Source organism: Mobula birostris, chromosome 2 (genome assembly GCF_030028105.1).
Source record: "Mobula birostris isolate sMobBir1 chromosome 2, sMobBir1.hap1, whole genome shotgun sequence".
Classification (NCBI taxonomy): domain Eukaryota; kingdom Metazoa; phylum Chordata; class Chondrichthyes; order Myliobatiformes; family Myliobatidae; genus Mobula; species Mobula birostris.
This window is the reverse complement of record NC_092371.1, coordinates 122,505,479-122,529,336: the sequence shown is the minus strand read 5'-3', so window position 1 is coordinate 122,529,336 and position 23,858 is coordinate 122,505,479. Positions and strand designations below refer to the sequence as shown.

The 23,858-nt window shown below is 42.6% G+C and overlaps 2 protein-coding genes across 3 annotated transcripts in view; one reads left to right on the top strand and one right to left on the bottom strand.

Moving 5' to 3' along the window:
- The window catches only part of LOC140209259 (uncharacterized), a 96,544-nt gene extending 75,574 nt beyond the window's left edge, over positions 1-20,970 (bottom strand). For both annotated transcript variants that reach the window (XM_072277633.1, XM_072277634.1), the window contains exon 1: positions 20,466-20,970. In XM_072277633.1, the coding sequence (XP_072133734.1) occupies positions 20,466-20,534 (69 nt within the window). In that variant the 5' untranslated portion in view covers positions 20,535-20,970. The remainder of the gene's footprint in view (positions 1-20,465) is intronic.
- On the top strand, positions 1,637-15,468 carry LOC140194176 (ubiquitin-ribosomal protein eS31 fusion protein-like). The gene is made up of 2 exons (XM_072251682.1): positions 1,637-1,675; positions 14,968-15,468. Exons 1-2 carry the CDS (start codon positions 1,637-1,639, stop codon positions 15,466-15,468), a joined length of 540 nt encoding a protein of 179 aa, XP_072107783.1.
- Positions 20,971-23,858: the final 2,888 nt, after the last annotated feature.

Here is a 23,858-nt window from a genome sequence, read left to right as displayed (position 1 = left end):
TTATGTTCCATTTGAAGTTCAACTCTCTGATTGTAAAGCTCCTGATTAGGGGATATAGTCCCATCTCCCCACTCTGGACGTGGGGCGTGGGGGGTCCCATTTCCCTACTCTGGACCCCGGGGGGGGGGGGCATCTCCCCACACATTTTAAATCTGCCAGGGTCCCATTTCTCCACTCTGGACGCTGGGAATGGGTCCCATTTCCCCACTTTGGACGCTGGGGGGAGGGGGTGGTCCCATTTCCCATGCTCCCTTTATACTCCACTTTGTGTACCAGAGAGAAAAGTGAAATAAAATTATAATGTGTAATATCCAGTAGTCTGGAAAATCTGCTGGTCTAGCACACTAAATTTGGAGGGTGCCAGATTATTGTGTCTGAGCCAAGGCCTTGGCATTGAACGTTTTCAGTGGTGTTCACCACTTCTGCAGTACAAACAGTATAGCTAGCATGTCTTTTAAGTCATTTTAATCTTTTTGCAAACCTTCTAACCAAACTGCCACAGAACTATTAAAGCCCCATGGACCCTCTATAATCTTTAATACCCTTCCTCACCAGAGGGTTTGGCTCAACGAGCAATGAGATCCCTCCTAAAGGAGGCACCCACTGGCTGATAATGTCCCGACCATCTCTGCCATTCAGCGACTTCCTCCAGCATCTGATAAGCGACTCACTGACAACCCAATGTTCTTCACCAAACTAGTGGCCGCCAGCCAACCAACCAGTCACTTCCTTCAAGCATGATTCAAATCTAATTAATCCAGCGGGATTGAGTTACTGCATCAAGGTTGGACCATATTGAACTGACATGGAAGGAGGATTTCCAGCAGCCAATCTTCACCACTGGGGCCTCTGTCCTCCTGCATTGAACCAAGATGCAGACAATGGTGCCCGTTGTCCTGCTTTGAGCCCAGACGCAGATGGCAACATTTGTTGTCAAGCATTGTCCTTTCCACAAAATCAGGGGTGGTCTGGCTGCAATGAACTCACTTGCCTCCAGGTAACTGCGTTTACCATGAAACCAATGACGCCCAAAGCCACGTGGGTTGGTAAATTGTCCCTAGTGAGGTACAGTCTGCAGGGAGCGAGTGGGAATTGAAGGGACATGGAGAAGTACAGCATCCTAGAGCACCAGACCCCGGTTCAGCCCTGACCTCAGGCGCTGTCTGTGTGGAGTTTGCACGTTCTCCCTGTGGCCACATAAGTTTCCTTTGGGTACTCCAGGTCTCCCGACCCCACTCACGTCCCAAAGATCTGCAGGCTGGTAGCCACTGTGTAGGTGAGTGGGAGAATCTTGGCAAGTATTGATGATAATGTGGGGAGAATGGACCAAAACAAGGATGAACATAGTATGGTGTGAATGGGCGATGCAGGCTGAGTGGGCCAAAGGGAGCATTTCCATGCCGAATGTCTATGACTCCATGACTAAATTACCTCAAAATTATTCCTTCAGACATAAGTAATTGTTGGGACATATACATTGCGAGTCCGGCAGCTGGACCTAACCACCTGGATGGCATTTCCAAGGTAAACCTTCAGTTTCTTGAACAGGTGCAATCCTTCAGGTGAAGATATTCTTGCAATATCATTAACCCAGGAGTTTCTGAAGCTGGGTACAATGGCAAACGAAGTGTAGGCAATGTCTTTCCAAGCCAAGCTGGAGTGCATCGTCCTGCTGGTACTCGTCCCACAGCTTTCTGGATGGAGTTGTCAGAGTTTGCAGCTGTTTCAGTTTGGTTTATCACAGGCACAGAACGTGGCCTTTAAAGCTGCAGAGCTTGTATTTCTGAATTTCCTTACACAAAGCAATACAGCACAGGTGCTTTGGCACCTTTCGGCCCACAGTATTGTGCCAAACTGGTTAAAAAGTAAGCCAAAAGCCCCCAAAATTGAATGCCTCCTACCTACATAATGTCCATATCCCTCCATCTCCCTCATATTCATTTGCTTATCTAAGAGTCTCCAATGTATTTGCCTCCATCACCATAGCAGGCAGAGCATTGCAGCCATCTGAGTAAAAAACTTACCCCTCACATTCTTTTTGAACCTATCCCCGCTCATCTTCAATGCACGCCCTCTGGAATTAGACATTTCTACCCTGGGAAATAGACACTCTCCGTCCACTCTAGCTGTGCCTCTTGCAATCTTATAAACCTCTACCAGATCTCCCGTCTGGGTCAAGTGCTCCAGAGAAAATGACCCACGTTTACCCCGCCTCTCGTGATAACATATGCTATCTAAACCAGCAGTACCCTGGTAAACGCCTTCTACACCCTTCCCAAAGCCTCAACATCCTTCCTAGACTCACTGCTCCAGATGTGGCCTAACCAGAGTTTTATAAAGTTCCAACATAACTTCTTCAGTTTTGAACTCAATGCCTCAACAAAAAAAAACAAGCATTCCATAGGCTGCTTAACCACCTTATCGACCCGTGCGGCAACTTTCAAGTAACTATGAACTTGGACCCCAAGATCTCTCTGCTCAGCAACACTGTTAAATGTTAGCGGACTAATATTTGACTTCATTCACTCATTTTTTAAGATATATAACTGGATGAATCCTTTATCCTAAAGAGAATGAACTGCTCCTCTTTATATAAAATGTTCAGTTTTGGGTAGGATCTATATTAGAACATAGGACATAACAGACAGCACATTCCTGGCATCCACCACTCTCTGTGTAAAAAATAACTTACCCTCACATCCTCTTTGAACCTATCCCCTTTCACCTTCAATGCACGCCCTCTGATATTAAATATTTCTACCCTGGGAAAAAGATACTCCCTGACTACTCTAGCTAAGCCTCTCAAAGTTTTTTTAAACCTCTGTCAGATCTCCCCTCAGCCTCCACCACTCCTAAGAAAACGACCTAAGTTTGTTCAGTCTCTCATGATATCACATGCCCCCCTAAGCCAGACAGCCTCTGGTAAACCTCCTCTGCACCCTCTCCAAAGCCTCAACATCCTTCCTATGGTGGGGCAACCAGAACTACACGCAATACCTCAGAAGGCCATTCAGCTCATTGTGTCCATGCTGGTTCACAGAGCAATCCCATCATTTGTCTCTGTAACCTATTCTCCCCATTTCAAATTCCACCCCCACCCCAACATTCTACCACTCGCCGACATTCTATCACTCACTAGTTTACAGTGGCCAATTAATCCACATACATCTTTGGGATGTGGAAAGGGACATAGAGCAAGACCATATTGTTACAAGGAGAAGGTGCAAGGCAGCAGTAGAGGTCAGGACTGAACCCAGGTCACTGACCTGTGAGGCAGCCCCAAGCCCTATTGTGATTATCTAGGAGATTATTTGAAACGTACAATCACTTAGAGTGTTCAAATCTCTGAATGAATGAAGGAAGTCATCCTAATGTCCAGTCCAAATTTAACTTTCTGCTAATGTTAATTTGGCTGACAGGATTTAGTTTTGTCTATAAATAAATGTACTTAGCACTTTATACTTTAAGGAGATCCTGCTTTTAACAAGTAATACTGTGACCTTAAACTGATCATTATCAACACAGGATGTGGCCACTTGTTGAAACCCAGGAGCATACACGTACAACCTGCACAAATACCTTAAAGCTTTTAGCACACAATGACCAGCTATATCTAGGAAAAGAACAACGCTTCTTTTCCATATAGGCTATGTCCACACCAGACCGGAAAAATCCGTAACCAAAGCTTTTTCTCTGCATTTTGACCCTCCGTCCACACTGAAACGGCATTTTCCTCCCCCAAAAATGGAGATTTTCTAAAACGCCCTCCAGAGTGTGTAAATTTGAAAACGCCGATTGTGTAGAGCAGTGTGGATGGGGTAAACAGATAGTTTTTTTAAAACGCTGTCATGACGTGCCAGAACAGATGGACGCAGCGCAGCCTTTCACTGTTTTCTTGAACACAACCCCCCACACAACCTAACAATTTCAGAACAGGCGGCAACAAGACTGAAGCCAAAAGAGTTAGAAATGTACTCACCAAATACTTTGACCGATAACTTACTGAATAAATAAGTATACTCACTTTGCCGTGTTTTCTGTCCTTGCTTGCATGAAGGTGGTTTACCCATTTATGCAAGTACTCCTCTGACAATAGATGTGTAACAGCCTAATGTAACATTGTATGGAAATACAAGATAACACTGACACAGTCATGTTTTATACATTTAACAAGGTGCTTTATTAATGCAACAGAGTTAGTCAGTTTTTCAATGTTCGTCGTCAGCCGGGTCATACTGTCTGTGAACTCCCTGTCGGTTGCCTCCATGTGCTCCAGTATTTGTTTAGTTTTAAGTCCTCCTGCGTGAGAGCCAACACAATTCCTTTTAAGTTTTTCTAGTCTGTAACTGGACAAACGCGTACCAAGTATACTGATTCCTCTTCGCTTGTTCTCTGTGTGTCCTGCGCATGCTCAGTAGGAGCAGATTCACTCAAATATCCATCTAATGTGGATGGAGACTTTTTAAAAAACGCCTGGTGTGGACGCCCATCATTTTTATATGAAACCAGCGTTTTCAAAATTATCCGGTCTAGTGTAGACATAGCCATAGACTGAGAACACAGAGGTGAACACTTCTTCTGGTTTGCATGATAAAACCTAATTATCATTATCAAAAGACTGGGATTACAAAAAAAAGGTAATGCAATAGATTCTGGTTAATTGGGCCATCAGTTAATAGGGGCTGTCACTTAATTGGGACAATGCTTAAAGAACAGAAACTAATTGAGAAAATAGTTGGGATTCCCTTTGTTTAATTGGAATCAGAGATTGTTGCCAACTGTTTCTAACTAGTGTCAATCGTGTGCACTTGTGTGGCCACACCATGCTTAGAGCAAACAGTTTTTAAATAGTGTCGGTTGCATGGGTCTCTGTTCAAAAAGCAGTGATTTTGTCACTAATAATTGGCAAGAAATAAGCAGTAAGACAACTGAGAACCGTTTCGCTCACTGTGCTTTCAAGCATTCAGGCTTGGAGCTACTAAAAACAGCCGCCAGACATCAAGGAGCGAAGAGTTTTTACATGGGATCTGCTGCATGTGCTCGTGTTATCCATTTGAGATGACAGACACCAGTTCAAAAAACTGATTTTTGATCATTTTATTTTTAATTTTGACTTTATACAGGAAGTCAATGAAACCAGTCTATTATCTGCACTGATTTCATTCATTTCCAGTCAATCAAAAGAACACAGCAAATACAAAGGTTGAAGTCCTCTGTCGAAAACTCTTAGGAACTAATACAGTTCTATAATACTGTTGTGGTATTAGTAGTGTTCTAATTTGTTCTGTATTTCATTTAAATGCATAATTTATTACTCAGTTAAACAGTAGTTTAACTTTGTTCTGCCTTTTAGCTATTTCCATGAAACTTTGGCTAATTGGGACAGCCGCTTAACTGGGTCAAATTGTACTGGTCCCGATGTATCCCATTTAACTGGAATCCACTGTACTTGCATATATTTAGCTTCTTTCACATCCCTTTCCAACAGCTAACAAAACACATTGAAAAAGCAGTCACCGCTGTAACATGGGAAACATAACAGCCAAATTGAGCACTGCCAGCTCCTGCACGAGAATGCCACAATTTGAGGGCAGCGCAGTTTAACAGTTCCAGCAGCCTGGGTTCAATCCTGACCTCTGGTGCTGTCTGTGTGGAGTTTTCCCTCTGAACATGCGCCCTTGCCATTTCCCTCTTGTATCCTAAGGAAGTGTGGGTTGTTGGATTAATTGGCTGACATAGGAGAGAGATGGAATCTGGGAAGAGTAGGCGAAAATGTGGGGAGAATATATATCATAGTGTCTGCCATGAGCAAGTCAATTTTTTTGGATTAGTCTTGCAATACCACATTACACAACTAACTGATTTTAGAATTCTTTTTTAAAAAAAAAAACATATTTTACCCTACATGATCAATTCAATGTAAGCCAGTACAGGATTGAAAAGCGAAGTAATGTTGCGGACGCCGTTAACTATGAAATAAAAACAGGGAATGCCAGAGAGAGAAGCTAAGTTGCTGTTTCAGATAGCAGAGTGTCTTCAGTCCTCTGTGTTATTTTTAGTTTATAACAGTTTATGTCAGGGGCCCCCAACCTTTTGCGCACCACGGACCGGTTTAATATTGACAATATTCTCCTGGACCTCGCACGCGTTCAAGTTCAACAGTGGGCGTGACAGGGAATGAGGAAAGGTGCAGCTGACTCATATCGGTTCATATCACTAAATCATATTGTTTCCTCGGGGCCCGGTAGCACATGCTCACGGCCCAGTGCTTGGGGACCACTGGTTTACTGTATGTGATTGGCATGGTTTGTGTGAAATTAGCTGCACAGAATTTGGTTCAGCACATCAGGGCAGCCTCCCCTAATTGCCATTATCCACTCCACCTCCAAGTTCTAATTCTCTCTCCTTCATGTAGACACCAAGCCTCTCCATGAACATGTCAATTTTTTCCAGCTCAACTAATCCATATTGTAGCAAGTTAAGAGTATCGGAACATTAGAACACTAAAGCCAGATCAGTAGGCCATTATGGCTCCTTCAACCTACAATTCTGCTCAATTTTTATGACATATCTTTTCCCTCAGTTCCTTTCTTCTTGGAGTTCACTATCTATCTTGAATTACTCAACATCTCAAGCAGGGGCTCTCAAACTTTTTATGCCATGGACCTACCGAGGGGTCTGTGGACTCCAGGTTGGGAATCCCTGATCTACAGTAATGAATTCCAAAAAAACATAGTCACATTGCAATGAGAAAAAAATTATCTCTGAATTTTAGACAATAGCCCTGAATTTCCCAGGTCTTGAAGAAAATGGGCCAAATGCAGGCAAATGGGACAAGCTCAAGAGGGTACATAGGTCAGCATGTATAACTAAGGCCGAAAGACCTGTTTCTGTGTTTTTATGATTTTATTCTCTACTCCTCAGCCATTCAGCATCTACCCTGTGAAATTCTAAATTGTTTATGCTTCAGTGAGATCACCTCCCATTCTTCCAAAACTTGGGAACATGTCCCTCCAACTCTCCTCACAGAGGAGGAGTCTCATTTCAGGAATCAGTTTAGTCTATCCTCAATGCACATCATAGTCCAATACAATGTATGAGACCATTTGATCCATCGAGTCCGTGCCAGCTCACAGAGAAATCCCATTCCCCTACTAATTTCCTCCAAAGCATTTTCAGGTAACGGACCAAAACTCTAAATGGCTTTGCAAATGTTAGGTCAAAAACTTATGGCTATTATATCCACAATAACAGTCAACATGTAATTTTCCTTTCTATTTCACCTTTGTATGTTATAAATCAGAGCAATGAGTATAGAAGTTGGGATGTAATGTTGAAATTGTACAAGGCATTGGTAAGGCCAAATTTGGAGTATTGTGTACAGTTCTGGCCACTGAATTATAGGAAAGATGTCAACAAAATAGAGAGAGTACAGAGAAGATTTACTAGAATGTTACCTGGGTTTCATCTCCTAAGTTACAGAGAAAAGTTGAACAAGTTGGGTCTTTATTCTTTGGAGCATAGAAGGTTGAAGGGGGACTTGACAGAGGTATTTAAAATTATGAGGGGGATAGATAGAGTTGACGTGGATAGGCTTTTTCCATTGAGAGTGGAGGAGATTCAAACAAGAGGACATGAGTTGAGAGTTAAAGGGCAAAAGTTTAGGGGTAACATGAGGGGGAACTTCTTTACTCAGAGTGTGGTAGCTGTGTGGAACGAGCTTCCAGCAGAAGTGGTTGAGGCAGGTTCGATGTTGTCATTTAAAGTTAAATTGGATAGCTATATGGACTGGAAAGGAATGGAGGGTTATGGGCTGAGTGCAGGTCAGTGGGACTAGTTGAGAGTAAGAGTTCAGCACAGACCAGAAGGGCTGAGATGGCCTGTTTCCGTGCTGTAATTGTTATATGGTTATATGAATATATCAGTTTTCTGGTAATGTGTACAAGCATATGCTGTAATCTCTGAGAGTTAAAAACAAACTCTCATCCTTCTAAGAAAGTGGACAATTCACATTTCCACACATCCTCTGACAGCCCATTCACTTGGGACTCTTTGCATCCTCCTCATGAATTACTTCACCACGAACCCAAACTCCCATTTGAATTTGCATATGTCAGTACACCTCCACAGCAGTCTTCCCTGACTAAAAAACTCAACTTAAATACTTTGCTTAAAGTGACTGTGGCAATCATTTCTATCTTGTAAACTGTCGTACATAGCTGAGAAGTGTCATGTTTTGGTATTTTTAGTTTGTTTACAGAATGCGAGTCTGATCTGCAAGGGAAGTGTTTACTGCCCTTGTTATATCAGAGTGCTTCACACAGAGAGGTAGTGGTAATCACTCTAGTCTGGATATTAGCCAGGACCAATATGTCTGAAGGTTCCTTTCCCTCAAAGTCGTCAACAAAACAACTGCATTTGGGTGGCACTGTAACGTAGTGGTCAGCACACTTTACAGTACCACCGACCGGGTTCAATTCCAGCCACTGTCTGTAAGGAGTTTGTACGTTCTCCCCGTGACCGTGTGGGTTTCCTCGGGTGCTCTGGTTTCCTCCCACAGTCCAAAGACGTACCAGTTAGTAGGCTAGTTAGTCACTGTAAATTTTCCAATGATTCGGTTTGGGTTAAATTGGGGGTTGCGAGGTGCCATGGCTCAAAGGGCCAGAAGGACTGTATCTCAATAAATAAATAAACTGTCTTCCTAGCAAATTGTTTTATTCCTTGAACTTACAAAAGCAATTAAAATTCTTATCACGTTGGCACCCATTGTAGCATTTAGCCAGAACTCTGGACCGCTGGACCAGTTTGTCCAGTGTTTTTTTGTCTAATAATCAGGGTTATGAGTAATTTCACACAATATTGCATGCATTAATGAAGACACAAGAGACTACAGATGCGGGAATCCGGAGCCACAGGCAATCCGCTAGAAGATCTCAGTGCGTTGAGCAGCAGCTTGACTTGTTGAAGTTCTTCCAGCAGATTGTTTGCTGCATGCATTACGAATCTGGCTGTGCAACAAGAACGGCAGCTTCTTTATAACCACCAATATCACAGCTGCAAATTCTCCATCGGGTTTAATCTTAGGCTCAGATCATCACCTCTCAGAATCAACTAGCAGTACATATTTCTATGCTATATTTTTGTACAGAATGAAACAAATGTTATTAGGGAGGTCAAGGTATCCTGAAATAGTTCTGCAAGAACTCTATCAAACCCTATGCACTTAGTAGGTGAAAATCCCTGCCACTGGGAATGTTGGGATAATTTGCTTCCATTAGCTCTGTTTTCTCTTAATTTACAGATAGGAGTTCATAGAGTTATACAACACAGAAATAGAAAATGTGTACAAATTCCATACTACTTCTTCTTGTAAGCAGACTAAATTCAAAAAATTAAAATCGAGGAAGATGGCATGGAGGATAAAAGAAACATTTTACAAATGAGATTAAAAACTGAAAAATGCTGTAAAAATCAGTTGGTCAGGCAACAGTTGCGGCAAATTGAAGCCCTTTGACCCGAAACATCAGCCCCTTTTCTCTCTCCACAGATGGTGCCCAACTTGCTGAGTGTTTTCAACATTCTCTGATTTTATTTCAGATTTCCATCATCTGTAAATTTATTGCCCCCAATAATGGTACCAGCCAATATTACAAATACCAAGATAAAAATAAGTACTAGAAGCACTGTGGAATAACATAGAACAGTACATAACAAGCCCTTCAGCCCACTAATTAAACTTATAACTTCTAATTATTCCATTCTCTCTTCCCTGTACATTGACCATATCCCTCCCTTCTCTGCATATTCATTTGCCCAAGAGTCTCTCATATATTCCTATGCTATCTGCCTCCTCCACCATCCCTGGCAGTGCATTCCAGTCTCCCACACCCTCCATGTAAAAATCTTGCCCAACACATCTCCTTTGTACTTTCCCCTCCCACCTTAAATACATTAGACTTTGGTTACCTAGGACACATTGGGACCAGTACATTTTAGTCCAATTAAGCGGCTGTCCCAATTGACCAAGGTTTCATGGAATTAGTTAAAAAGGTATAAAAAAGACAAATGTTACCATTTAACTGAATAACAAATTATGTATTTAAATGAAATACAGAACAAATTAGAACATTACCAATTCTACTATAGTACTACAACACTATGTATTAATCTCTAAAAGATATTGACAGAGGAATTCATCCAATGTATGCTGCTGTTTATGAAGTGTCGAGGGAAGGGTAGCACCTCTGGTGAAGGGGCTTGTCATGTCCATTCTGGGGCCACTCACTCACCTTTGGTCCCCACCGTGCATTCAACTCTCACCTGTGCCTCCCACACAGGTATCGCTGTCATTATCGGATACAATGGACAACCAGCACATTGCCGTATTCTTTTGATTGACTGTAAATTAACAAAATTAGCACAAACATCCGGTGCAGATATTGGTCTGCCTTCATACAATGCCTTTGATGACTGCATCCTCCAAATCTTCACTTTCATTGTAACATTCAAGTTGACTACCGATAGCTTCAAATTCTTCATAGTAGTTAACTTGTTGAAGTTGAGAAGTTGTTTCTGTTGTGTCTGTGCACAACTACATATCTATTAAATAAAAGCGTGCAAGTAGGCGATGGTGTATTAGAGGGGGAGGGGGAGAGCGGGGAAAGACAACAATGCACATGTGTAGACAACAGCGCATGCACAGACAACAGATCAATACCTAGTGCGAAGTGGCAGGTCATTGCTCTAAAAGAAATAGATTCATATATTAGAGTTTCGTTTCAACTCCTGCAATTTCTGGCATCTCCAAGTCTGAATGCTTGAAACAGCGGTGGACAGAACAATTCTAAATTGTCTTACTGTTTATTTCTTGCCAAGTACCAGTGATAAAAATAACTGCGCTTTGAACGCAAACACACGTGACTGACACTACTTAAAAACTGTTTGACTGAAGCATGGTGCGGCGTGTCACAATTTCACGCAACTGATCCAGTCAGAAACTCTTCAGCAGCAGTCTCCTGTCCCAATTAAGCAGCATATTGTCCAAAATAAACAAAGGGAATCCCAGCCGCTATTTTATTGATTAGTGTTTGTACTTTAAGGGTTGTCCTGAACAAGTGGCTGCCCCGAATAACTGATGGACCAATTAACCAGAATCCACTGTACATGCACTCTAGTACTAAACATTTCATTCTTGGGAAAAAGATACTGGCCATCTAATCTCTATCTATGCCCTGCATAATTTTATAAACCCCTATCAAATCTCCCCTCAGCCTCTGCTCCTTTAGAGATAACAGCCCCAGTGTGTCCAACGTCTCCTTGCTGGAAACTAGATTGGTAAAGCAATAGGCCTGGGCATGGTAAGCTGAAGAGCCCCTTTAGGCTCTGACAATTCAGCTGGTAAGGGTGAAGACATTTCCAGCGTTTAGTTACCATCCATTTATCTACTCTCACGATGCATGGAACAGGAACACTGTGTTCCTTCAACCCATTTCCCATCCCCTCCCAATAAAGTTACTGTGTGTTGTTGCAAAACAGCATCCCAGGAAGCCATTGTGATCTTCAACATGAATATTTGTAGCTTCCAATATTGTGAGGAAGAAGAGATGACACGATCTGGGCAACAGAGACAAATCTTGCTCCAATCCAGCTTTCTGTCTATGTGCAAAAGGACAATTGACACTACTTCAACCATATAGTACTGACTTTGTCACCATAGGTGACACTGAAGCCATTCATAGATTCACAGAGCTATGCAGCACAGAAGTAGGACGGTCAGCCCAACCTGACCACGTAGACCAAGCTTCCTTTCTGAACTAGTCCTTTTTGGCCCAACTCCCTTGAAACTTTTCTTACCCATACTCGTGTCCAAATGCCCTAATGATACCTACCTGTAGCAGCTCGTTCCATATACACATTGTGTGAAAAACTTGCTCCCGAGTTCACTTTAAATCCTTCCCGTCTCACCTGAAAGTTACACTTCCTAGTTACAGACTTGCCTACCCGGGGAAAAACACTTCTCGTCATTCTAGGCCCATCCGGACAAGTTCTTTTAAAAAATGCTTAAGAGTTGTCGGCGCCTGGAACACAATGTCAATGGTAGCAGTGGAAGTAGATACAATAGTGGCATTCAAAAGGTTTTTAGGAAGACAGAGGAATATGCAAGGAATGGTGGGATGTGGATTACGAGCAGGTGAAAGAGATTACTTTGTAGTGGTCTGAAGGTCATGGTCCCGTGCTGCACTGTTCTAAATTCTATATTCCATGTTCTGGCAGCCACAGTAGTTAAGAGGAAGATTGTGCTGGTTTATACAATGCATTGCTGCTTCACACACTATTATCAAGTACCATTCTCAGAATGACAAACGCTAATCCACTGTCCATTGATCCAGCATTGTAACATTAGCATCATCCAGGATAAATCCAACAGAAATATAATCCTTCACACTCACTTAAGCTCTTCCAAGCTGTTCTATGACTATAATAAAATAATATGTCATGTTACTACAGGCAGCCACTGTGTACAAGAGCTGATCCCTGTGTAAAATTATAGTTTGGAATTACAGGGCAGGGGGAAAAAAAGAGGTGAGGATGGGAGAGTGGAAAATAACATCTGGCCAATGTTCCTCCTAACATGTAACGAGATCCATGTTTTCAGTTGCTTTTTTTTGTGAGGAGAGAGAAGCAAAAACATTTTATATTTACATGGTGCCCTCAAGATGGAAAAATACAGCAGTGTTCTGCAGAGTCGTTTCAGCAAGTTAGGACAGATCATTAAAGTACCAACACAGGCAAATATAGCCTTGAAAAAAAATAGGAGGAAAGGGAGATAGAGGGATTTAAGGAGGGAATTCCAGGGATTATAGTCGTGGCAGTTTAAAACATATTTGTTAATGCTGGGGAGATTAACTCTGAAGATAATCAAGCAAGAAGAAAGAGGAGCCCAGATTTCTTAAAGCGTTACAGGGCTGGGAGAGATTACAGAAATAGGGAGGATTTCAAAACTAAAGCAAACATTTTTAAATAAAGACAGTGCTTAATTAGGAGTCAATGTAGGTCAGCAAACACAAAAGTGATGGGTGAATGAGGCTTGAGGGGGCTTGCTGGATGTTCTTCAATTAACAGCCCTGTCAATTTGGCTGGAGCCTAATCTGTGGAGACTCAGGGGGGATTACCTTTATTATGACACAGGAGGAGGCAACTGTGAAGAGATGCATTTTGCAAGGTCAAATCAAGGTTCAACACATACAGTAAATGTTAGGGCCCCTCAAAAGTACTGACGAACAGAGGATTCATCCACAGGTCCCTGAAAAAGGTAGCTGAGGTGGATAAGAAATATGGGATGCTTGCCTTCGTCAGCCACGGCAAAGATGATAAGAGAGGGAACATCACATAGCAATTTTATAAAATATTGGTTAAGCCACAGCTACGTACAATTTTGGTCACCACCATTATAGGTGCTGGGGAGGATGCGGAGGAGATTCATCAGAATGTGGCCTAGGATGGATAGTTTCATAATGAGGAGAGACCCTGTAGGCTAGGGACGTTTTCCTTGGAGCAGAGGAGGGTGGAGGGTGACCTAACAGAGGCATATAAAATAGTGGAGTCACAACACGACAGATGTTGAAATCTGAAACATAAAACAAACTGTTGGAGGAATGCAAGTGGTTCAAGCAGCATTAGTGGGAAGAACTTAACAGCTGACATTTTGGGTTGGCATCCTGCATTAGGACAACAAAATTGTGACAGGTGTAGATAGGATAAATAGTAAGGATCTTTTGAAACAAGAGGCCATTGGCATAAGGTGAAAGGTAGGAAGTTTGGACTGGGACTTCTTTTCCACTCAGAGGGTGATTGGCAACTAGAACTCATTGCTTGACGAGGTGTTTCAGACAGGTATCCTCACAGCACTTCAAAAAATACCTAGATGAGCATTTCATCATGTCACCAAGGTCTAGGGGTCTAAGGAGCAAATGCAAGGAAATGGAACTAGTACAGATAGTTCAAATGATTGACATTTACCCAGTGGTGCAAGGCTGTACAGTTATGCATGAGCCTATTAGGCCAATCAGGCCTATGCTAGCCCTCAACTTGCATTCATTTCTAATCGCCCCATTACAAGACTATAAGACATAGGAGCAGAATTAGGCTATTTGGCCCATCGAGTCTGCTCCGCCATTTCGTCATGGCTGATCCATTTCCCATTCAGCCCAAATCTCCTGCCTTCCCCATCCGCACCCCCCCCCATATCCCTTCATCCCCTGACCAATCAGGAACCTTTCAACCTCTGCCTTAAATATACCCAATAACTTGGCCTCTACAGCCGCCTATAGTAATGAATTCCATAGACTCACCTCTGGCTAATGAAATTCCTCCTCATCTCCATTCTAAATGGATATCCCTCTATTCAGAGGCTGCGTCCCCTGGTCTTAGACTCCCCCATCATAGGAAACATCCTCTCCATATCCACTCTATCAAGGCCTTTTAACATTCAATAAGTTTCAATGAGATCCCCCCTCATTCTTCTGAATTCCAGTGAGTAGAGGCCCAGAGCCTTCCAATACCATTGACGACAAGGTTGGTTAAATTTTTGCATAGTACAGTAATTAAAGATTATGGGGAAAAGGCAGGTAGGTGGAGATGAGTCCATGGCCAGGTCAGCCATGATCTTATTGACTGGAGGAGCTGACTTGATGGGCCAGATGGCCTACTCCTGCTCCTATTTCTTATATTTTTCTGTTCTTATTAACACTCCTCATATGATAAGCCTTTCAATCTCAGAATCACTTTCGTGAACCTCCATTAAACCCTCTCCAATGTCAGCACATCCTTTCTAAGATAAGGCACCCAAAACTGCTCACAATACGCTGAGTGATGCCTCACCATTATAAGAAGGATGTAGAGATTATGGAGGGGGCATCGAAGAGGTTTACCAGGATGCTGCCTGGATTAGAGATAAATGTGCTTTAGGGAGAGATTGATGGTGGTGGATTGACTTTCAAAATACAGATCTTTGTAAAAACGCTAACAGGGAAAACGAAATCCCTCAAGGTTGAACCGTCAGATACAACTGAAAATGTTAATGCTACGATTCAGGACAAGGAAGGTATTCCTCCTGATCAACAGCGACTGATCTTCGCAGGGAAACAATTGGAGGATGGCTGTACTCTTTCTGATAATATCCAGAAGGAATCAACTCTACTCCTTGTGTTGAGACAGCATGGTGGCACGAAGAAGAGGAAGAAGAGGTCATACACCACCCCAAAGAAGAACAAGCATAAGAGGAAGGTGGTTAAACTGACTGTCCTTAAATGCTACAAGGTTGATGAATATAGGAAAATCTACCCTCTATGCCGTGGATGTCCCTCAGAGGAATGTGGTGCCAGTGTGTTCATGGTCAGCCACTTCAACAGGCAATATTGTGGAAAGTGCTATTTAACACTTTGCTGCAACAAGGCTGAAGATGCATAATTGTATTCATTTTAGTAATGATAGAAAATGTTTTTTAAAAAAGGGAGAGGTGAACATACTAGTGTTGTTTCCTCTGGAGGACAGAGACTCAGGCGAGACCCGATAGAAGTTGATTAAGATTACAAAAGGCATACATAGAGCAGACAATCTATCTTTTTCCCAGCACCAAAATGCAGAATACTAGAGGGCATGCATTTAAGGAGAGAGGGTTAAGTGCAAAGGAGATATGCAGGGCAATTTTTTTTTTAAACAAAGAGTGGTGGGTACGTGCATTACGCTGCCAAGGGTGGTAGTGAAGGCAAATATGATAGAGGCTTTTAAGAGGCTCTTGAATAGGAATATGACGATGCAGAGAATGGAGGGCTATGGACCTTGTGTAGGCAGAAAGGACTAGTTTAACTAGATATTTAATTACTCATTTAATTAGTTCAGCACAATATCATGGGTCAAAGGACCTGGTCTTGTGCTGTACAATTCAAAGAAATGACTAATTGAAACCTCCTAATTTTCTCGCAGAACTATTCTGACAGAAGACCTTCAACCTGAAACGTTGCCTCTGTTTCTCTTGCTACACGTGTGACCTGATCTACTGAGTGTTTTCAGCATTCTTGTCTTTTACTGTCAAACAAGATGTATGCAACTGAGAGTCTGATGGGCAGCAGGGACTTGATGGGCCAAAGGGTTTGTTTCTGTGCTGTACATATCTATACTCTGTGACCCCAGCCTAGTCACTACACTGTCCTGGAGATTGCATGTTAATTCCAGGCAACACCAGGACAATGCTGGAGGACTACTAACTCAATGCTATTCAACGGGCCAAAACCCAAATCATGATATAGCTGTTCATTAAATCTCTGCACAAGCACTGCAACTTAAAACCTGCTGCCTTGCCAGCTCACTCATTCTGTCTGAGACACTGGGCGATGCAAATCATGGTGACTGACCATATTCAGCAGAGCAATTGCAACATTGTAGAATTAACACCAAACATTATGTCCCTTTATAAAAATAATTAAGCAATGTAATACAGTATGAATAGCAATAGGCCACTGATACAACTGCTTAAAAAGGTTAGACTTATATTAGACCTCAAACAGTACAGCCAACCAAGCTAATCTCTTCTGCCTATACTCTGTAGTGTTTAGAAGAACAAAGGATGAGAATTCTGAAAATTGAAACAATCCTCAGAAGGCTTGACAATTCCACTAGTGGGAGAACTGCATCTAAGGGACTTGGTTACAAGATGGAGACACAAGAGTCTGCAGATGCTGGAATCTGGTGCAATGAACAAGCCGTTGGAAGATCTCAGTTGGTCAGGGTAGCATCTGGGAGGCAAAGGGTAGTCAACGATTCAGGCTGAGTCCCTGCATCGCAGCTGAGTGCAGAGGGGAGAGAGTCAGTGCAAGGAGGTGAAGGACAGGGGCTGATAGGTGGGTCCAAAAAAAAGTGAGGTAAGATGGGCAGATGAGGAAGGGGATTGGTTGAACTGGGAGATTGCAGGTCAATGTAAGGAACGGTCATTTAAAACTGAGCTACATAGGAACTGTTCACAGAAGATAGTGAATCTCTGGTATTCTCTACCACAAAAGATTGTGCAGGTTGGAACATGACTGGGGAGCTCATTTAAACAGAAGATTTTTTTTTGGAAGATCAGGGTATTGAGAACGATGGACAATTGACACAGAAGAGAGCCAAGGCCATGATCATACTGAATGGTGCAGCAGGCCTAAGGGGTCATGGCCTACTCCTGCTTCCACTGGAAAAGTCATAAGTCAAATTCAAATTTATTGTCATTTGCACAAATACATGTATGCACAGGTGCAATGAAATACTCACTTGGAGTAGCATCACAGGCACAAAGCATCAGATAATCAGCATTCACAAGATAAACATAAATTACACACAATTTTATAAGAAAGTTCAGTTAGAACCCAAAGGTTTACACTTTAGGGCAAAATGGTGCTAAATTGTAGTGATTAAAGTTGTGATGGCTGTTTCAAAACCAAACTGCCCAATTACAAACTTCCCCTCTTCAGTAAATTTCCTCCTTTGTCATGGATAATCCAAGTTTCCTTTTCAAGGTCAGATGTTATTCCCTTCATCTGTTCCTGATAACTAAATGGGAAACACAGGTAAAGCAGCAAATCCTTTCTAAACTGTCACAGGTGGCCCTTGGATGCGTACATTGGTTGATAGAGACAGATAAGTTTAGGCCAGGTTCTTTTGCAGTGGGTTTGTGATTAACCCAACCAGGGAAGAAGACAAAGGCACCAAAGAATAGAATCTCCTGAAGGTTTTGACCCAAAATGGTGACAGTTCCTGTCACCCAACAAAGGCTGCTTGACCTGCTGAATTCCTTGAGCAGATTGTTTGTTACAGAGAAGATGATAATCCAGTTCTTCTCCTGATCTCTCTATTAACCTTCACTTAACACCTCTTACCAGAGCTAATTCTGCTTAGGAGATTCAACAGGAATGGCAGAAGAAGGGGAAATATAATAGAAAAATAGAAAATTAACTAAAGTCGAGCATGAGGTTTGTTTTGGCAAGAGAAAATCAAAAGGCAGATTATAAAAATGGAGAGAGATGCAAGTGAGAAAGCTAGGTGTACTATTGCTGGACCTGCCTGCTAGAATCACAAAAGATTCTAGATGCTGGAATCACATGCAGGCAGAACCGACAAGTTGTTAAAGCAAATGGCCTTTTGATCTTCACTGCAAAGGGTTTGAAGTTTGGAAGTTTTACTGTAATTGTAAAGGATACCTGTGACATCTCACATGTAACAACACATACGGTTTTGCTCCACTTGTCCGAAAAAAGGATAGAGTAACATTAGAAGCAATGAAAAGGAGATTCTCCAGAATAATTCCTGGGATGAGAGGGTTGTCCTGCCAAGAGAGACTAAACTGTTTGGACCTAATTTCCTTGGAGTTTAGAAGAATCAGGGATGCCATTATTGAAATATGTAAAATCATAAGGTGGCTTGACATGGTAAATGTTGGGACATTTTCACTAGTGGAACTGTTTTGAACGAGGGGACATGGTGACAAGAGAAAGGGCTGGTCAATTAAGACTGTGGCATGTATAAATGTATTCTCACTGATGGTGGTGAATCTCTGGAATTCCCTGCCCTTTCCTGTGGCAGTTAACTATCTTTCTGTTCTTGGCTCTTGGGTGTTTAGGTCTTGATGTTGGACCATCGCCAAGAATGAGCCCATGTCAGGGTTACTGGAACGTTGCTGAATCTCCAGTATTCTTTTAGACACCATCAATACTTTAGGTCACCTATATTTCTAGTTGGACTTTGGTCTTCAGACATCTTAGACTTCTTTTTTCCTCCTTCTTGAGACATAACCCAATATGTCTGTGCCGCTGGATCTGTTATTTATTCTCACCAAAGCGGACCTGGTGTTTTCCGGTACAGCCAGGGGTTTCCTCACACTCTGCAGCATTACATTATTACATTCCAGGGTGTTAACAAATTGGATGATCTCTCCTGGGCCCACAAGGAAGGTGTGCCAGCATCTTCACTTTCTTGGGGATCCAGGATGTTCAGCTTCTCACCAAACACTCCATTAAATTGTTCAAGATGTATCGTTGAAAGTACCCCGACTGGCTGCATCACTGTCTGCTGTGGTAATTCCAACGTGCAGGAACATAAGAAGCGACAGGGATTAGTGGACTGAGCCCAATACGTCAGAGGCACATCCACTCCTAACAGCCTCAAGAAGGCAACATCCACCAAAGATGCCCACCATCTAAGCAATGCCAGCTTCTTGCAGCTACCAACAGGCAGGAGGTACAGAAGCCTTAAGTCCCACACCACCAGCTTGAACAACTGCCACTTTCCTTCAACCGTTCAGTTCTTGAATCAATTGACCTAACCATGATCCAGATTTGCAACTGCACAAAAACTGACCAATTTTTGTTCTAATTATGTTCTTGTAATCGAGTTCCTTCTTGTAAAAACTGTGCATAAATTATGTTTAGTTTACATTTTTTTCTTCTGAATACTGCTTATCTGATGCTATGTGCCTGTGATGTTGCTACAAGTAAGTTTTTCATTGCACCTGCACATACATGTTCTCGTGCATATGTCGATAAAGATGATTTTGATTTATTCCCCATGCTCCCTATGGTTAAAATCTCTTAACCTCCGGCCTGAAGTTATTCAATGACTCTGCTCCACAGCTCTCTGGGGTAGAGACCTCCAAAGATTTTTGACCACAGAATGGGTAACATTATGAATCCCTTCTTTATGGGGTGGTCAAGATATCCAACAAAGACATTCCTGCCATAGTTCCTATGGTACTACGTAGAGCTCAGTTCAACAGAGACAATTGACTGGATCAGGTAGTGGTGGGCCCAACAGTTATCAGTTACCATAGCAGAGGTGGTGTTCTCATCCCCAGGTCCCTCACTGGGGTAGAAATGTAGCCTGTTGGTGCAATGCCTTGGGATCAAAGGCACTGCCACAAGAACCTTTCAAGCTGACTTTGGCAAAATGGTGCTGACTCTAAAGGGTCAGCTTTTATTCTGAGTTGGGCCCTCAGATCCTAGACTCTCCTCCTAAACGAAACATCCACTCCAGATCATTCAGTATCCAGTAAGTTTCAATGAGAATCCCATTCCACCCACCCTGTTCCTTCTTAACTCCATCCAGTATAAACCCTGAGTCATCAATAACATATCACCGAATTTACCGCACTTCAAAATATCCCAGAGAGATACTACACAAATACGAGTCATTGGGACCACATTCATGACTTGCTTCTTGTTATTTTAAATTGATACACCTTAAGTTGCTTCAGAGTTAACTAGTGATCCTACTGAAGAGTAACAGGTAAGTAAAAAGCAGAAACAAATAGTTAACAGAATGGAAAGTAAAAGCATTGAGACGGCGGTGTGCAGTGAAATTTGCCCCGTCACACAGCTCATTCACAAATTGACAGAAATATCTACGTACTGTGCAGCAAAGGAACAAGGAAACTTCCGTACCTTAACGTGAAAAGGTTGGATCTCGTTCAGCGTTTGGGCTCTCATCTTTTTAGTTAAGATCTTCAACATTGCGTGTATCTAAAAAAAGTTCGGTATAGTTTTCGGAAGAAAATAAATGGATGTATTAAAATAAAAGAGTTGCAGCGAGACTATGCGCTAAGACAGGAGATGCAAAAACTTGTTGACTTCATTCACTTTCAGCTTCCTCTGCTGCCACGATTCTTGGTTAACCAAGCAGTGCCTTTGGGGAAGGGAGAGGAGCGAATCGGGTTCACGACTGGTTCTGGCGTAGGGAGGGGGTGGAATTGAACCCGGGGTCAGCAAACTCTCCTCCCCTCCCCAGGCGAGCGGCTGCAGATTTTGTGGGGGAGTGTCTAGAGAAGGCGGGGAGGGTGGTATGCACTGGACCTTGTCTCTCTGTCCCCTCTCCTCCACCGATGACCTCGCTCACGGGCGCTGCCCTGTAACTTAACGGGATCGGGAAAGGAAAGCAGGCTCCTGCCCTGCCCCGTCCGCCTGCAATTGGTCGAGAAAAAAAAAGAGGTAAGGCTGACTTCCCACTCGGGGCGGAGTTAAAGCTTCGATCAGCTCTCTATTTCCCCGAGATCTTGTTCTTTTCACACCCCCTGTTGGTTAGAGCGAGATCTGGGGCTATCGACAAATTACAAGTGTCGTCCTGGGGCGGGAATGTGCCCTAGAGTCAAACAGCGCAGAAGTAAGTCCTCCTCCCCAACCTTACAAAGGCTTTTAACATCATGAGGTGCATAGATAGGGTGAATGGTATAGCAAAGATGCAACCCAGCTGGAAAGAATGGAGAGTAGCTACTGGGACTCCAGGGACTGGAATATGGAGAGAGGTTGAAAAAAATTGGGACTTTTTCATTGGAGCATGGAAGAATGAGGGGTGATCAGAAAGAAATGCATAAAATCAGCAGACAGGCTCAATCTAAACAATCTTTTTTTCTCTCTCTCAGGATTGGGGAATCTAGTACTAGATGACACAAGTTTATGCTGAGGGGAGAGATTTAATAGGGATCCAGACTTTTATCCAGAGGATGGTGAGTATATGGAGTGAGCTACCAGAGGAAGTGGTTGAGGCAGATAACATATCAACATTTCAAAGACATTTGCCCAAGTAGATGGATAAGAAAAATTGAGGGATACACAGGCAAATGGGACAATTTTAGGTGGTTATTTTGGTCGACAGACCAATTGGACTGAAAGGCATTTCCATGACTGTCAAGTACTAATCCCATTTACAAGCATATGGTCCTTAGCCTTTCATTGAACTGCTCACCTAGATCCTGCTTAAGTGTACTTGCCTCACTACCCACTCAGAACGAGGTTCCAGTGCACGGAGCAATGGGTAACAGATACAGTCACCCTTGGGGACTAATCTCTGCTGAATTTTAAAGGTTCTTTCGAAAGTGACATTCAGGAGAGGAATTGGTAACATTTGTAGGGCTATGGTAAAAGGGTGAGCAGTGGAATGCTGGAGATACTCGGCATCTGAAGAGAGAGGAACAGAAGCAATGTTTTAGATCAATGACCTTTTATCACAAGTAGAAAAAATAAGACTCTTTCAACGAGGACAAATAGACAATGGCACTAGTAATCCCTAGCATGTATTTGCATGCATTTGTATGTCATATGTGCATAAGATATGATATATATAAAAAACATGAGTACAAATACGTGTTATAGAGCCATGTAGAAGGGTAGATATGCTTGTTTAGGTCAAATCTGTCATAGAGACATAATGTTATACAGCATAGAAACTGGCATTTCAACTCACCATATCCATGCCAAACTCTTTGCATTTCAAGTCATAGAGTCATAGAACACTACAACACAGAAACAGGCCCTTCAGCCCATCTAGTCTGGGTCAAACCAATATTCTGCCTGGCACCGTCGACCCGCACTCGGACCATAGCCCTCCATACCCCTCCCATCCATCTACCTATCCAAATTTCTCTTAACCATTGAAATTGACCCCACATCCAACACTTGCACTGGCAGCTCATTCCACACTCTCACCACCCTCTGAGTGAAGAAGCTCCTCCTCGTGTTCCCCTTAAACATTTCACCTTTCACCTTTAACCTGTAACCTGTAGTTGTACTTTCACCTAACCTCAGTGGAAAGAAAGTCAGCTTGCATTTATCCTATCTATACCCCTCATAATTTTGTATACCTCTATCTAAGCTCCCTTCAATCATTTATGTTCCAAGGAATATAGTACTAACCTATTCGATCTTTCCTTATAACTCAGGTCCGCCTGTCCTGGCAACAGCCTTGTAAATTTTCTCTGTATTCTTTCAACCTTATTTACATCTTTCTTGTAGGTAGCTGACCAGAACTGTACACAATACTCCAAATTAGGCCTCACCAATATTTTATACAACTTCAACATAACATTCCATCTACTGTACTTAATACTTTGATTTATGAAGGCCTATGTGTCAAAAGTTTTCTTTACAACCTTGTCTACCTGTGACACCACTTTCAATTAATTATGGACCTGTATTGCCAGATCTCTGTTCCATCACACTCTTCAGAGCCGGACCATTCACTGTGTAAGACCAACGTTGTTTGGTCCTACCAAAGTGCAACACCTAGCATTTGTCTGCATTCAATTCAATTTACCATTTTTCCAGCTGGTCCAGATCCCCGTGCAAGCTTTGATAGTCTTCCTCACTCTCCACTACCCACCCAATCCTGGTGTTATTTGCAAATTTGTTAATCCAGTTAACCAGATTATCATCCAGATCATTGATATAGACCCAGCACCAATCCCCGCGACACTCCACTAGTCACAGGCCTCCAGTCAGAGAGGCAATCATTGTCTACCATTCTCTGGCTTCTCCCACAAAGCTAATGTCTAATAGAGCTTACTAATCTTGAATGCCAAGCGACTAAACCTTCTTGACCAACCTCTCATGCAGGATCTTGCCAAATGCCTTGCTGAAGTCCATGTAGACAACATCCACCTCCTTACCCTAATCAACTTTCATAGTAACTTCCTCAAAAAACTCTACAAGGTTGGTTAGACATGACCTACCCCACACGAAGCCATGCAGACTAACCCTAATCAGTCCATGTCTATTCAAATACTCATATATCCAGTCCCCTAGAACACCTTCCAATTCTTCTCCATGGATTATCACCTTGTCGTGGTGGAGAAGCTTGTGTGGTCCTGTGATCCCGAGAGCTATGCCCCTGATAGGGTCACCCATGGCGGTAAGGTCGAGGGTGAGGTCCCTGACAAAGAACAACACAACCAAGACCTCAACGGTGGAACAGGCGGATGAAGTTACTTCGAACTCAACGGGTGTGAAGGCGGATGAAGGCTGCAACAAATCCATCAGCTTCAATCGTCATGGTTTCCATGCCAT

What these genes read in the sequence shown, in the direction of transcription:
- LOC140194176 (XM_072251682.1), top strand. Translation starts at nt 1,637, where the DNA reads ATGTCTTTCCAAGCCAAGCTGGAGTGCATCGTCCTGCTG. An exon ending in TGGAGTGCATCGTCCTGCTG is followed by an intron (nt 1,676 to 14,967) that starts GTACTCGTCCCA and finishes AATGTGCTTTAG; the next exon opens with GGAGAGATTGATGGTGGTGG.